Source organism: Otolemur garnettii, unplaced genomic scaffold (assembly GCF_000181295.1).
Source record: "Otolemur garnettii isolate 467f Iridium unplaced genomic scaffold, OtoGar3 scaffold00134, whole genome shotgun sequence".
NCBI lineage: Eukaryota > Metazoa > Chordata > Mammalia > Primates > Galagidae > Otolemur > Otolemur garnettii.
In genome coordinates, this window is record NW_003852529.1 from 4,203,912 (window position 1) to 4,218,629 (window position 14,718).

General features: G+C 53.7%; 1 protein-coding gene across 1 annotated transcript in view; it reads left to right on the forward strand.

The window, feature by feature from the left end:
• The window catches only part of OSBPL5 (oxysterol binding protein like 5), a 76,013-nt gene extending 69,056 nt beyond the window's left edge, over nucleotides 1-6,957 (forward strand). Inside the window, exons 15-22 of the mRNA XM_023518341.1 lie at nucleotides 1,441-1,538; nucleotides 1,947-2,036; nucleotides 2,121-2,257; nucleotides 2,593-2,778; nucleotides 3,078-3,204; nucleotides 4,212-4,350; nucleotides 5,028-5,130; nucleotides 5,578-6,957. Coding sequence (XP_023374109.1) covers nucleotides 1,441-1,538; nucleotides 1,947-2,036; nucleotides 2,121-2,257; nucleotides 2,593-2,778; nucleotides 3,078-3,204; nucleotides 4,212-4,350; nucleotides 5,028-5,130; nucleotides 5,578-5,716 — 1,019 coding nt within the window. The 3' untranslated portion in view covers nucleotides 5,717-6,957. The remainder of the gene's footprint in view (nucleotides 1-1,440; nucleotides 1,539-1,946; nucleotides 2,037-2,120; nucleotides 2,258-2,592; nucleotides 2,779-3,077; nucleotides 3,205-4,211; nucleotides 4,351-5,027; nucleotides 5,131-5,577) is intronic.
• Nucleotides 6,958-14,718: the final 7,761 nt, after the last annotated feature.

A 14,718-nucleotide genomic window follows, 5' to 3' on the forward strand; every position in this document is an offset into this window, starting at 1 on the left:
CCCTGCCAGCCACACACAGTGACAGCTCTCACATCACACATGTGTCAGTCTGGACCCTCACAGCCAGCCCTGCCAGCTACACACAATGACAACAGGGTTTGTGTGGCTGTTTCTGTCCTGAATATGTCCCACTGGCATTTTTAGTCATTGGGACTCAGTCTGCTCTGAGATTATGCCACAGCTAATACCTGATTCAGAGTTTTTATTTCATTTTACTTTTGATTTCTAAGAAGTGCTTTTTAATTTTTTTTATAATTATAATTTCTCAGTAATTAAACTATCTTCTTGGTTCCAAAGTCACAACAAATCTATGTATAGTCAAAGTGTCAGGTCTCTGGGACCGCTGTGCCCTGTGGAGGAGCAGAGCCCACTCTGTGTAGAGCTGGCCCCTCTCACGTCAGCATGAGCCTAGAGACCCTCTCACAGCGCAGACCCCCCACCCTGCGTAGACCCCCCCCATCCCACCTGCTTCTTCTAAGCTGCTTGGTTTTCTGTCGCATGCACGGGCCAAGGTGTGTCTAGCCAGCCCCCTGCAGGGGGATGCTGGAGGTTTTGAGCCTTTGCTATTCCAAACAGCTTGGCTTCTTTCTTTCCATTTTTTTTTTCATTTATTTATTTATTTATTTTTTATTAGATCATAGTTGTGTACATTAATTCTCTCATAGGATACAGTGTGTTACTTCTATATGCAGTTTGGAAAACTCTCATCCAGGTGGCCAACATAGCCATCATGTCTTTCTCATAATTGTTATGCTAAGACATTTATATTCAAACTTTAGACAAATTCACCTGTACCCAAATAGAATAAACTATAGGCATGATCCCCACAATATCATTCTCTTCACCTACCCTTCCCCTCCCCTCCCCCCTCTTCTTTCCCCGTAGTCTAGGGCTCCATTTGGATTTTTAAAAGGTTTGGAAATGTTTTGGTTTGGTGGTTGTGGTGGCTTCTTTAATAGCCAAAAGATTCATTCTTTTCTTCATTCATTGAACAGAAGATGGATTAGTTTTTTAAATATGCTGAATGCCATCCTGGGTGCTAGTGCCCACTCTGTGTGGAGCGCTGTCCAGGGACGCAGCAGTGAGTGGGAAAGACGCCTGCCCTTAGGAGGTGACGTTAGAGCAGGAACTGCAGAGTTGAGGGCTGCCTGGAACAAGGGGTCCTGAGGGAGCTGGCCTAGCAAAGGATGGGGGTGATTTCTGGACATAAGCAAAGGCCCCAGCAGAGACAGAGAACCCCTTATGGGGGAGATAGTGACCAAGGGCCCAGGCTCCTCCCAGAGCACAGGCTGGGGTCCTGTCTCCTCTACTTTCTCCTCTCACCCTCCTGGGGTCTGGCATAGGCCTCCTGGGGGTTCATGCTACTTAGTCAGGGCTCAGTAGGGCCTGGGGCTTGGCAGGATCAGAGTGGCCCAACCCCTGACACCAGCTGCATTTCAGGAATCCTGTATGGCACAATGACCATGGAGCTGGGCGGGAAAGTGACCATCAAGTGTGCAAACAACAACTTCCAAGTGGAGCTGGACTTCAAGCTCAAGGTAGTGCTGGCTGTAGCCGGGTAGGGGCAAGCAAGGCCCAGAGCTCAGCCAGGGAAGGGACGAGATCCTGGGGATTCTCCAGCCATGCTCTCATACTCCAGGAAAGGTCCCCAAACAGGTCACACAGGGAGCAGCTCTTGGCATCCTTTGGGTACTGAAAGTCCCCAAGAAGGGAAAGGGCTGCCTGCAGGCCATATAGCAGAACCAGGAGGGGCCCAGGCTCCTTCTCCTGCAGCCTGCATTTCTTTGCTCAGGGAGGCACCAGGGCCTGTGGCCTCCTCCAGCATCAAGTCCTGTCCTAGGCGGGCTACTGGGCATCCCATGAGAGTCATGTCTCTGTGTCCCCTGAGGATGTTCTCTGGAAGGGGCCTAGCCACTCACTGGGCTCTGTCTTGGGTGGCCCTGCAGCCTTTCTTCGGTAGTAGCACAAGCATCAACCAAATCTCAGGGAAGATCATGTCTGGGAACAACGTCCTGGCAAGTCTCACCGGACACTGGGTAAGAGGCCGTCCCTCAGGGCAGGTGTGGCTGGACATTCCTCACCCGGCTGGCACCTCTGACTCTGGCTGGCCATCTGGGCAGGACAGTGACGTTTTCATCAAGGAAGAGGGAAGCAGCAGCCCTGAGCTCTTCTGGACCCCAGATGGGGCAGCCCGCGGGCAGAGACTGAAGCGGCACACAGTGCTGCTAGAGGAGCAAACGGAGCTGGAGTCCGAGAGGTGAGACCGCCCGGCACCCAAGGGGCACTGCTGCTGCAGCCAGCAGGCAGATTGGAGGGTGGCAACAGTGCCATGAGCATGTCCCTGTGCAAGGTGACCTCCAGGAGTTCCCCAAAGGCAAGAGGAGGGAGCTCAGCATAGGAAAAAAACCATCTCATGGAGAAAAAACCACCCTGGGAGGCAGGACGCCTGCAAGGCAATGAATTCCTTGTCACTGGCAGTCAGGCAGAGGTTGCTCTGAGCCTCCGTCTAGGGCCAAGGGGCCCTCCGTCCAAGCTGCCTAGGAGTTGGGGCTGCCGGAGCCTCCAGCTCAGGGTGGGTCTGGGGGCCTGCAGGCTCTGGCAGCATGTCACCAAGGCCATCAGCGAAGGTGACCAGCATAAGGCCACACAGGAGAAGTTTGTGCTAGAAGAGGCGCAGCGGCAGCGGACCCGGGAGCTCCAGCAGAGCGTCACTTCCTGGAAGCCACAGCTGTTCCACGTGGACCCTGTCACTAGGGAGTGGCACTACAGATACGAGAAGTTAGTGGGGGCAGGCAATGGCCCTGGGGGCCCTGGGGGTGGGGCTGGGCCTACCCGACTGAGGAGGGCTGCAGGGGGCTTCCCTGCCCACACTGTGCCCATCCCCTGGAGGAGCTAGTAAGGGAGAGGGAGGGTCAGGTAGCCCTCCACCAGCCCTACTACAGCCCTGCCCGGGGCAGGTGGGCAGTGGTCTCTGTCCAGGGGCTCCAGCCACTGCTGGAAGGCTGAGGGCTGGCTGGGACAGCCCCCTCCCCCCAAGACCTCTGCCTCTGCTGACATATGCCCTCTGGACCCTCCAGCCGCAGCCCCTGGGACCCTGAGAAGGACATCGCCCAGTTTGAGCAAGATGGGATCCTGCAGACCCTGCGGCGGGAGGATGTGGCCCTCCAGACCCCCTTCCAGGGCAGCCCGGGACCCCGGCACGAGGTCAGCACCCTGGCCCAGCCTGTTCTCAGCTGTAGGGTTGTGGTACTACCCACAACCTTGCCAGCTGCCTCCCCTCCCTGGACCCCGTGCCCTCCTTCTCCCCCTCCCTGCTCACCAAGATGCCTAGATTTGCAGGATGCCTGGTTCCTGTCACCTAGTATGTGAGGTACTAAGCCAGGCACTGCTGGCTACTGGCCCATTGCCCCCAGAGTCATTCTCCTCACCTTAGTAGCCACATTAGCCTATCCTACTGCTGAGGAGGCTGAGCCTTGGGACCTGCCTAGCAGGGAGAGGAAAAACCAGCCTTTGTACAGATCTTGGGCCCAAAAAGGGTGGGAGGGTGGGCAGGAGGCCTCATGGAGGAACACGGAGGGAGGGAACAGCCTTAGCCAAGAGTTGGGTTTTGAGGGACACATGGGTCCCTGTGGTGCCATGGGATTTGTGGGGCCACTCAGGACTGGGCCATAGTCCGGTTCTGCTGCTGCTACCCCAACCCCTGAGGGTCAGTTTATGTCAGTGGTTCCTGTGTACTTGAGTTACTGCTGAGTGAATGAACTTCACCTTGGCTACACTTATACTCCTGGGGGCTTATTAGCACTGGCTGAGTGGGGGCTTCTTCCAGAGATGACCCCTTAGTGTGGGAGAAGCCCTAGCTGTCCCAAGTTCCTGTAGAACCTTCCAGCTCATACAGTGGTGTGAGCTATGACCACCCAGGGCCCTCATGGCATTATTCCTGCATTTGTTGGGCATAATACCATGACAGGCACAGGAAAGGCCTGTCCACACTGCCTTGCAGGCCCTTGCCCCTGTGGAGAGGTCAGCAGCCCCTTGTTACCTAGTGAAATAGGCCCAGACTTACACCAACCTGGTCAGCTCCCCAGCAGGCAGCTACATCCTCTAACTGTGGCCTTTTCTAGTGCTGCCCTGGCATGAGCGTGCCACCATGTCCCTGAGGGCCTGGTGGGGCGGGGGTGACTGCCAGCCATAGTAACTCCATCTCTCCACAGAGATCTGGCCCAGACCGAAGATTCCGCAAGGCCAGTGACCAGCCCTCCGGCCATAGCCAGGTCACCGAGAGCAGTGGCTCCACACCTGAGTCCTGCCCAGAGCTCTCAGACGAGGACCAGGATGGGGGCTTTGTTCCAGGTGAGTCCTTCTTGGGCCTGGTTCTGAGCCCTGCCTGGTGGGCACCTTGGACTCTGACTGGACAGGAGGGCCTACCCCATCCTCAGCCCTTCTGCAAGAGGGGAAGGGCCAGAGAGGCACCTTTAGGAGGATAGGGGAGGTCTTCTGGGCAGGAACTCCTCTGGCCCCACTGACCATCCTAACAGGCTCTGCCCTCTCAGAGCCTGGGGGCAGCCCAGAGGGTGATAAGGACATGGTGGGGGCAGGAAAGGAAGGAAGTGGGCCCAGGCCAGGGCTGGCTCAGCTGGTGGGTCTGTGTGAGGCAGCCTGGGTGGTGTCTACCTGCCCCTGCCCCTGCCCCTGCCCCTCTGGTCCTGCCTACCTGTCTGCTCCTCCACTCTCACTGGACAGCCTATGTCTCCCTGACTTTGTCCCTGCCTCCGTCTCTGCCTCCATAGGAACTGGCCATCCCTGGGCTACTTCTGCCTCCCAAGGCTAGTTAGGGGCCAGCTGGGCCTGGGATTCCCTCCCGAAACACCCATCAGTGCCTTCTGGGCCTCTAGCTTGGTCCAGCAGGTTTCCCATGAACTGGGGCAGGGGCTGAGCTGGGCAAACTCTGTGACCCATGTGCCAGCCCCCTGGAGCCTGCAGTTCACCCTTGCTTCTCCCCTCCCCTCCAATGTGCCCCCACGACCCAGACAGCGGGAGCCCATGCCCTCGGTGCAGGCAGGCAGCACGGCAGCTGCAGGCCCTTCATGAAGCTGTCCTCTCCATCCGTGAGGCTCAGCAGGAGCTGCACAGGTAGGCCTGGCACCTCATGTAGGGCCCTGCATGGGGAGCTAGGCGTGGGGGTGGTGGGTGGCACAGATGTAGCATTTGAACAGAGCAAGTGTGCAGTACTCAGCAGACACTGATCCTGAGACTTCAAGGAACCTAAAGGAAGGTGCTGGCCCCAGTGTGGGCCTGGGGATAGCCCCAAAAGAGATCCTGAGGCATGTGAAGCCAGATGGCAGCCTGGGCTCACTGCTGTGGCCCTGCACCCATGCAGAATAGATCCCAGGGATGCTGGGAGCAGGTGCTGGCAGGATGCCCAAGAGTTGTGCCCTGAGGCCCAGGTTGGTACAAGATAGCAGGCCTTTGTGAGACATGCTCTCTTGATCCTACTCTGCTCTGCACCTGGGGGCATCTGTGGGAGATGAGCCATACTGGCCCCCTCTCAGCCCCCACAACCTACTCTTGTCATTGCAGGCACCTCTCGGCCATGCTGGGCTCCACGGCACGGGCTGCACAGGTGCCGGCCCCAGGCCTGCTGCAGAGCCCCCATTCCTGGTTCCTGCTCTGCGTGTTCCTGGCGTGTCAGCTATTTGTTAACTACATCCTCAAATAAGAGCCTGTGAGGTGGCATGAGTGTCTCCTGCAGAGCTCCTGCCAGCCCAACATGCCCTCCCAGCACCCAGCACTTTAAGCATGGAGGTAGAGGGGCCCAGCAAGCACAGCCACTGTGACAGGGTCCCAAGGAGCATGGGGCCACAGCAAGGACCTGGGGACCACAGGGGCGCTGCAGCCCGGGCATGCCAGGCCCATCTTCAGGGCCACTGGCCTCTCCCCCGGGGTTCTCGCCCCACACTGGCCTTAACACTAAAGCCAAATGCAGCTTCCATTGCGCGACATGCTCCTGGTCAACTTGCCTTGTCATTCCCAGTCCAGCCTCTATTTGCCATGTGGGATCAACAGATTCTGGGGCAGAAGGGCCTGCCCAGGCTTTGGATAGTCACACCCCAGCAGCCATGAGACAAAGGTTTCAAGATGGGAGCTGGGAGCTCCAAGCAGGCCCAGGAGTCCCCAGGGCTCCTACACACTGAGGTACAGGCCTGCCTTCCTGCGATCCTAACCTCATTGCCAGCGTCACCCTGGAGGGCTCCAGGGACAGGCCAGGCCGCTCTGGGGAGGACATGTTCATTTTCATTCCTCTATGTACTGTTTGAAAGGGAGCCCAGCATAGTAGGTCCCGGAACCTCCTGGCCAGGCCGGCCTGCGCGCAGGCCCAGGTGGAGGTGGATGTGGGTGCAGATGGGTGTGGAGGGCACAAGGCCCTAGTTGAGCTGGCCCCGTGTCCCTGGGCCAGGGAAGCTCAAGTTTGCCACTTTGTTCAGACCGACACACAGTCTAACCACTTTACACTTTTGTAATAAATGTAACTGCAATATTCTAGGCAGGCCACGAGCAGCGGTCAGCCTCTAGCATCTGGCCTCAGTCCCTGTGTCGCTGCCAGTCTGCGTGGGTGTGCGTGTGTCTGTGTGCGAAGCATCTTCACATATACACACATATGGAGCCTTAAACTATGGTGTGCAGTGCCATCTGAGCTGTTAACTGGTCGTTTTGTTTTCCAGTTTTTGTACCTGTGTCTTTGTCTTCCCCTGTCCGTCCAATTTGGGGACATGTCTATGCTCCATGCCTTGAAATAAACACACACACATGTTTCATGTTCTCTTCTTGGGGACTTCTGGAAACAAGCAAGGGCTTCTCAGGAGGACTCAAAGATAGCATGGGGCTGTCTTGGGCTGGGCAGAGAGAAGGAGGACCAGGAAGGACAGTGGCTACAATATTGGTAGGAAGCGGGGGACAGCAGACCTGCCCTATGGATTAAGTGCCAAGACCCTTAGAGGAGCCAGCCGAGGACACATGGGTGGCAATGCCCATAGGGCACTCTAGGCAGCTGTTGAGACAAGGTAGATAGAGGGGTGTTGGCACATGTCCTGGGGGCCCATTTTTCCCAGTTGTTGCCCCCACCCTGTGAAGGAGAAACCCTAGGCTGAGCTACCTGACCCTCTGCCCCCAGCCTATTCCAGCCCTGCTTTTGGTTCCACTGTGGCCACTGTCCCTGGTGCTCAGCCACCAAGGCCAAAGTAAGTGGACCTTCCCTGTGCTAGGACAGCCCTGGGTGCCTCTGAGGAGGGGCAAGGGCACCTGACCACAGCAGCCCCCACACCATGGCAATGGGAGCCTGCCAGCCTGGGAGATGAGACACTGGCTGGGGAAGTGCTGTGAAGTGATAAGAGATTGTCTAACACTTTGTCTGCACAGATTTCTTTCAGCTTCAACTTCTTGCCCTTGATGATAAAAATGATACTTCCCTTCTAGTATAGGGAGGGCATCTTCCACATGGGGATTTTAAGCTTCGGCTCTTAAAAAGAAAGTCTGAGCATGGTGGTTCATGCCTATAATTGTAAGGTTTTGGGAGGCTGAGGGAGGAGGATTGCTTGAGGCCAGGAGTCCAAGGCTGCAGTGAGCTATGAGGACACCACTGCAACAGAGCCTAGGCAACAGAGTGAGACACTGCCAGAAAAAAAACCCCATGAGAGAGAGGAGGTCAGAGTGATCTTCTTGTACCTACTGTTTCTCCAATGCCTTTAGCTCAAAACTGTGTGGCAGGGTAGCATATTTTGGGGTGGCAGGTTCTTAACACCTTCACTTTATGTCACCTCCACAGTTTAATGGTATCAACATTTTACTAGTTTAAGTGCAGAAACCTTGCCTCACTTTAACCTCCCCATTTGTAATAAAATTACCATTAATATTTCCTCTATCTGCATTGAGAGCCATATCAGCATAATCCAGGGGTGTCCAAGCATTTGGCTTTTCTGGGTCGCATTGGAAGAAGGGTTTTTAAGTACAGAAACACACAAGCTCATGGATGAGCAAAAGAAAAGATCCATGCATGATTGGATAATAATCCTAATTACGCAGCAGCCTGTTCAAAGAGTCTTTTGCTATTGTTGATCATGTCCTATGTTTGTGGTCACCAATATAGAAAATGTACCCAAGTAGTAAAACATCTTTTTAAAATATTTTTCATTGTAAAAGAAAAGTGGGCAACACAAAAATAATGGACATTGTAATTGAGGAACTAATACATCATGTCTGGTTTCATGGAAGTCATTGCAATTGTCAGTGAGTTCTCAAGGTGCTCATCAGATATTTTGGTTCTAATTTTACTCTTAATGTGCTTCATTCTTGAAAATAGTTGCTCACAAATGTAGGTGCTGCTAGAAAGCGATGACATAAATAAGGTGTGATTATGAAGTGAGGGGTATTTGTCTCTGGAAAGAGAGGACCTATAAAAGTCCAGTAAAGATCAAATTCTTCAAGTTGAATGTCAGATTGGAACTCTACGCATTGCATCTAAAAGCTGGCAGGTAACATGTCAACTGAAAATGGAGTCACACATGCACCAAAATATTATTTTCCCAGAAATCTTGAAATCTGTTTTCAAATTCTTATATCAAATAAAAAAGGAAGACTACATATTTTTTGCTGTTCACAGGACTGTCTTTAGCCAGCAAGTTGAAATGTGTAAAATTGCCTTAATTTGCGCTTGCCATAATTTCAGTTTCATTTGGAACACTGTTATGGTTTGAAACATTGTATTGATAAATTGGTTTTCACCTTGAAGACCATGTTTAACTCATTTAAATGAGCAGTTGTAGCTACTAAAAATGCTAAATCTGTAAACCAGTTTTCATTGTCAAGTTCTGGCAGAAATTTGGCTTTTGATACCATAAGCGAGTTCATTTGGCCTCAACTTCCCTAGTCAGCAACGATACTTTTTTTTTTTTTTTGAAGGTTTTGGCTGGGGCTGGGTTTGAAGCTGCCACCTCCGGCATATGGGGCCTTACTCCTTTGAGCCACAGGCACCGCCCCATAGCAGCATCAAGACTTTTAAGGAATTCCTGGAATTGGTGGATGATTTCATCCCTGGGCCCTTATGATTGCATGACATTATTCAATTTTAAAGCTTTTGCACATAAATTTTCTTGAAATACTATGCAATGGTACTTCATCAAATGTGAGTTTTGGGTGGCAATTGCATCATCTATTAATTTTGTAAGTCCCTCTCTTTCATGTGCCATCACTGGGCGCCATCAGTAACGATACCAGAAGAGTTGACAATGGACAGAGAAAATCGCTTTAACATAATTTTTTTCTGCTTCATATAAATCTCTTGATTTAGTTGCATTTTTTAATGGCACTAAAGAAGCCATTTCTTCAGTGACATTATATTATAACTGGCTTCTCTGGCGGGTAAAGGGACTCTTTCTTTTTGGCTGCTTTCAAGATTTTTATCTTGCCTTCAACTTCTAAGTTTGACTATAATGTGTCTGGTGTGGATATCTGTGACTTTGTGCTCCTCAGGGCCCCCTCACTTTTTTTTTTTTTTTAAGAGACAGTCTCATTTTGTCGCCCTTGGTTGAGTGCCATGGCGTCACAGCCCACAGCAGTGTTACACCTCCAGCTCTAAGGCCCCCTCACTTCTTGAATCTGTCATTTATATCTTCCAAATGTGGGTAACTTCTAGACACTCCTGCTTCAAATGCTTTTTAGTTTCACACTCTCTCACCTGGCTTCCTGGGACTTTGAAGGTATGTCTTCTGGCACAAAGTTGCAAACGTCAAGAAGCCATGTTTCCTCATTCTTGCCAGCAGAGTGTCACAAAATCCCTTGGCTCAGGGACTGGGCACGGCCCTCCAGAGAAAGGCCCGGAAGGAAGCCAACAGGTTTCCAGAGCCTTGCATGAGTCAGTGCATTCTTAGAAAAGATAAACTCAGAGACCCCTGGCCTCCTCCTCTGTGTAAGATAACATCTACCAGGATGAAATCCTGTGTTTTTGCAGCGTCCTCTGACCCTGGGAGTGAAGGGGGCACTGCCTCTTTGCTGCCTGGTGGGGGTGGAAATCCAGGTCCCCATGTGACCCACATGGACACCTGTGGGGGTAGGGTGGGATGGGAGCTCAGGTGCCCCACAGAGGAGGGAGAGTCACTTCCACACCACTCCCACCCCGGCCCTACAGACATCTCTCCATGCCTGGCAGATATGGGAGCCCTAGCTCCCCTTTTTCATGCATCCTGCCCAGCTTAGGTGACAGGTTGGTAGCAGGGCCACCGTGTCTCTGTGGTTTGGGGTGGCAGTTATTGTCTATAGGTTTTCTGTCTTCCAGGGTTGCCCCTTCCCTGGTCCTTTGGCTGGAGAGAAAAGAGTTTCCTTGGATTTCTTTTTGACTCCATCTATTGGTGTCTCAGAGGGGCCAGCTTTGCTGGCACCCAGTACAGGATATAGGAGGCAAAAAAGAACATGCAGCAGCCCCTCTGTAATGTGTGCTGCGCGCCGCGCTGTGCCTGGCACCCCATATTGTCCACCCCAGCATGGTGAGTGTCCCTGCAGCTCTCGGGCCCCGGCTCAAATCCTGGGGTCACAGCTCAGGCTTTTTACCATCTTTACCACGCCTTATATTACTTTACCAACTTCTTTTTTTTTTTTTTGTATTAAAAGCCTTGCTTTATTTGGAAACTCTTAAATAAATGGTCATACAATTAAAAAAAGCAGCGGCGCGCCCCCTCCCCGGCGGCCGGTGCAGCTGTCGGCACCTCCCCCGCGCCTGGGAGCCTGCATTCCAACTCTGAGGTCACGGCCACCACCGCCTCCTCACCTCCGCCCGCCCTGCCCTGGGGGAGGGACGCCCGGGTCTGGCCGTTCCACTGCTTCGGCCGCGCGTCCTTCGTCTGTCCGTCCGCTCGTCTTTCTGCCTCCTCCCGTACCCGTGGGCTTCCTTGTGCGGCGTTTCTCATTCGCCGGTCCCGCCCCCAGGGCTTTCCCCTCACCGTCGCTGCCGCCGCCGGACTCCGCCCGGGGAAAAGGTCTGCGAGCCAAGTTTTGGGAGACAGGAAGTGAGGCATGCGGGCCCCATGAGCGCGCTGCGGCTCGGACTCGAACTCTACCAACTTTTTCAAGTTCTACATGTTGTAGACTGCCTGCGAGGACCTGGTGTGCTCATTTTATCCCGATGGCCCCTGGTTTCCCTCAAGTCCAGTCTGCCTGAGTCCCTGAAGGGAACCTTGTCTGCTGTCTCTTAATGACACTGTGTCCAAAGGCTGAAGTAAATCAGGCAGATGTGACTTATTCACTCCTCTCACTCTGGTGGCGCTGGTGCTCTCAGGGGACACACGTTCAGAGAAAGGCAGAGATAGGAACCCAGGGGAGGGCCAAGGTGGTGCTGGGCGGGGGCAGTTACACAACCCAAGGTGGAGGGGGGCTTCCTGAGGGGCCTCCTCGCTTTCCCCAGAAAAAGGAAGTGAGACTCTCTTCCTCTCTGACCACAAGGGACTGACTCCCATACCCCCCATGCCTCTGTCTTTCATCTACAGAATGGGCAGAGAGCCACTCCTGCCGGCTCAGGCCTGTAATCCTAGTACTCTGGGAGGCTGAGGTGGGTAGATTGCTTGAGCTTAGAAGTTCAAGACCAGCTTGAGCAAGAGCAAGACTGTCTCTACTAAAAATAGAAAAATTAGCCAGGTGTGGTGCCAGGTGCCTGTAGTCCCAGCTACTGGGGGGCTGAAGTAAGAAAATCACTTGAGCCTAGGAGTTTGAGGTTGCTGTGAGCTAGGCTGCCACCATGACACTCTACCCAGGGTGACAGAGTGAGACTCTGTCTCAAGAAGTGGGAGGGGGGAGGGGCAGAGAACGAGGACTCAGATATCTCTAGACCCTCTTGTCAGAAATCCTGGTGATTACAGTGTCTCCTGTAGTTGGGGAGAGAGCTTTGGTTGCAGAGATGCTGCCCAGCCACCCAGTGGCCCTAGCTTGGTGCCTTCAGGCAGGATGGCGACAGCAGGCTCCTTCTGTTTAAGTGGTGCTTGGCAGGCACGACTAGTGTCAGGCCTGGCATTGTTCCCGCTGCTGAGTGCTTGAGCCGGCACTGTGCCTGGCTATGCCCTGGGGACCTGGCCTTTTGCTGCCTTGGGAGAGGCCCTTTATTCCACCTGGAGGTCACAGAAATAGCTTACTCAATAGGTTTAAGCAGAAGAGTTCATGAAAGTCCTATTGAAAAGCTGGCAGAATTGATGAGAGTTCAGGCTTGGAGATTCCCAGTAACAGCAACAGTCAGGTTCACACCACGGAACAGACTGGGTGTGGACAGCATGTCTGCCACCTGCCAACCTAGGCCCTTGCAGGCTGCTCCCCCAACAGCAGGACCTGGGGCTCAGTAACCAACACTACTACCACCATCCTCAACCTGATGACGATCAGCAGAGAGCCCCCTGCAGTGCCAGATTCTGCATACCCAGATGCCAGTTTGAAGTTCAAGGCCAAGGCACTCATCAGGAACCATCAGGAACCAACTCCCTGGCTTCTTCCAAGACTTTCTCAGTTTGGGCACTGAAAATACAGCATCCCAGGCAAAACCTGGTGCTGGGTATGTTTCTTGCCAGTGGCTGCTGTACCCAAATACCACAAACTGGCTGACTCAGCTCTGCACAAGGCCTGGTGGATTCTGGGTGGGGCTAAATGCCTCCCCTGCACTTGCTTGTGTCCTGAAGGCAGCTCTGTCTAGTAGCCCACCAGCTCCACTCTCAGTTCCTTCATTCTGCTGGTGTCTCCTCCCCTCCCCACAGAGGCTGACACTGTCCTAGCCACCTTCAGTGTGCCCACTCCTGTCCTCTCTGCCTCTGTCCTCTTGCTGCCTTGGGCTTCCAGGCTGGGAGCTCCCCACCTATGCCATCCCCGGCTCGGCCCTCAGCCCTGGGGCGAGCCCAGAGAATGACCTCTTGCTGTCTCCCTGGGCTCCCTTGGTCCATTTTCATCCCTGCACTACAGGGCCAAACCCACCCCTAGGGGTTCCAAGCCAGCGTCTGTCCCATGCCCACCTGGGCTGCTGCACCCTGAGGTGCAAGTGCTTTGGGGTAACCAACCAGCTGACCCTGACACCACCTGGCAGTCACCTTCCTGTGCCTGTCTTCTCAGACTCTGCAACCAACTCTAGCACCCTCAGCACACCCCCCCTCTGAGGGGGCGGGGCATTAGGCAGTGTTCTCCAAAGAAACAGAGAGAGACAGAGACAAAGAGAGACAGAAAGATTGATGTATTTTAAGGAATGGCTCATAAAATTTTGTGGGTAGGCAGGTCCTAAATCTGTAGGGCAGGCCAGTGGGCAGGAAGCCCAGATTCCCCAGACTGCAGTCCCGAGGTCTAGTTCCTTCCTTCCCAGGAAGCCTCAACTTTGCTCTTAAGGCCTTCCTTGGTTGGGTGGGGCTTACCTGGTAGAGGGTGAGCTGCTGTATTCAGAGTGATCTCATCTGAGAGATTCCTTCACAGCCACGTTCACACTGGAGTTACAAACAGCTGGGCAGCTGGTTGTGGGGACAGTGGGTCTAACCACCATTTGGACAGGAATTATGGGATATGGGCGACTCCCTCAGGAACTTCAGAGACTGTCTGCTCCAGGAGGGTTGAAGCTGGGGGAGATCAGCTTGCTGCAGAACCTCCTTGACACACAGCATGTGGTTCCATAAATGAATGACCTCCAGCAGGGGAACTCCTCCTCCATGGCATGTGGAGAAAATAGAAGCTCCAGAGAAAATAGAACTCTGCCTCAAAGCCTCAAATATAAATCCACCCTCCCTCAGTTCTCATAGGCGAGGGACACGTCTGTCCCCTCTATCTAGCCCCTGTGCCCAAATGCAGCCCCTTTTGCCTACCCTACAAGCTGAGTCAGGGGTCTCCAGAGAAACAGAATAAGAGAGAGAGACAGCAAGTCAGAGAGAGACTTTCAGGAATTGGCTCAAGCGATTACTGGCAAGTCTGCAGGGCAGGATGGCACGTGGGGCACCCCCAAAGGGTTGGGGGCACAGTCCTGTGTGCGGCAGGGTCTCCCTGGCTCTGGGGTGTGAGTCTTCCTTTTCCGGAGCCCTTCACCTGCCTGGATGAGGCCTCCATGTTATGGAGGGTATGTGCTCTACTCGAAGTCCACTGATTTAAGTGTTAATTTCTCCCCAAAATATACCTTCACAGTAACACTCAGAATAAAGTTTGACCCTGTATCTGGGCACTGCGACCCAGCACGCTGACACATGCAATTAACTGTCACCCCTTCTCCAGGCTGTACCCAGGACCCACCCCTCTGGAGAGGAGTAGGAAGGTGGAAGGTGGGGCTGGTCCCCTTGAGGACCTTGAGCTCCAGCTCCAGGCAGAGCCCTGAGGGGAGGCAGCAAGACCTCCAAGGACCCGGACATGGAACAGGTGTTCCTTCATAGTGACATGGAATGGACAAAGACTGTGTCTCCCCCTCTCTTGCCAGCTTTAAGGAAGCGAAAGTGTGCTGGAAAGGCCCACATGGCAAGAAGCTTCCTGCAGGAGACTGGCAGGAAACCAAGGCCTCCAGGCAACTGAATGCTGTCAATGGTCCTGTGAGCTCAGGAGTGATCCTTCCCTAGTGAGCCTTAGAAAGGCTGCAGCCCCTGGCTTGGCGCCTGTGGCTCAAGTGGCTAAGGTGCCAGCCACATACACCTAAGGTGGTGGGTTCGAATCCAGCCCAGGCCCGCCAAACAACAATGATGG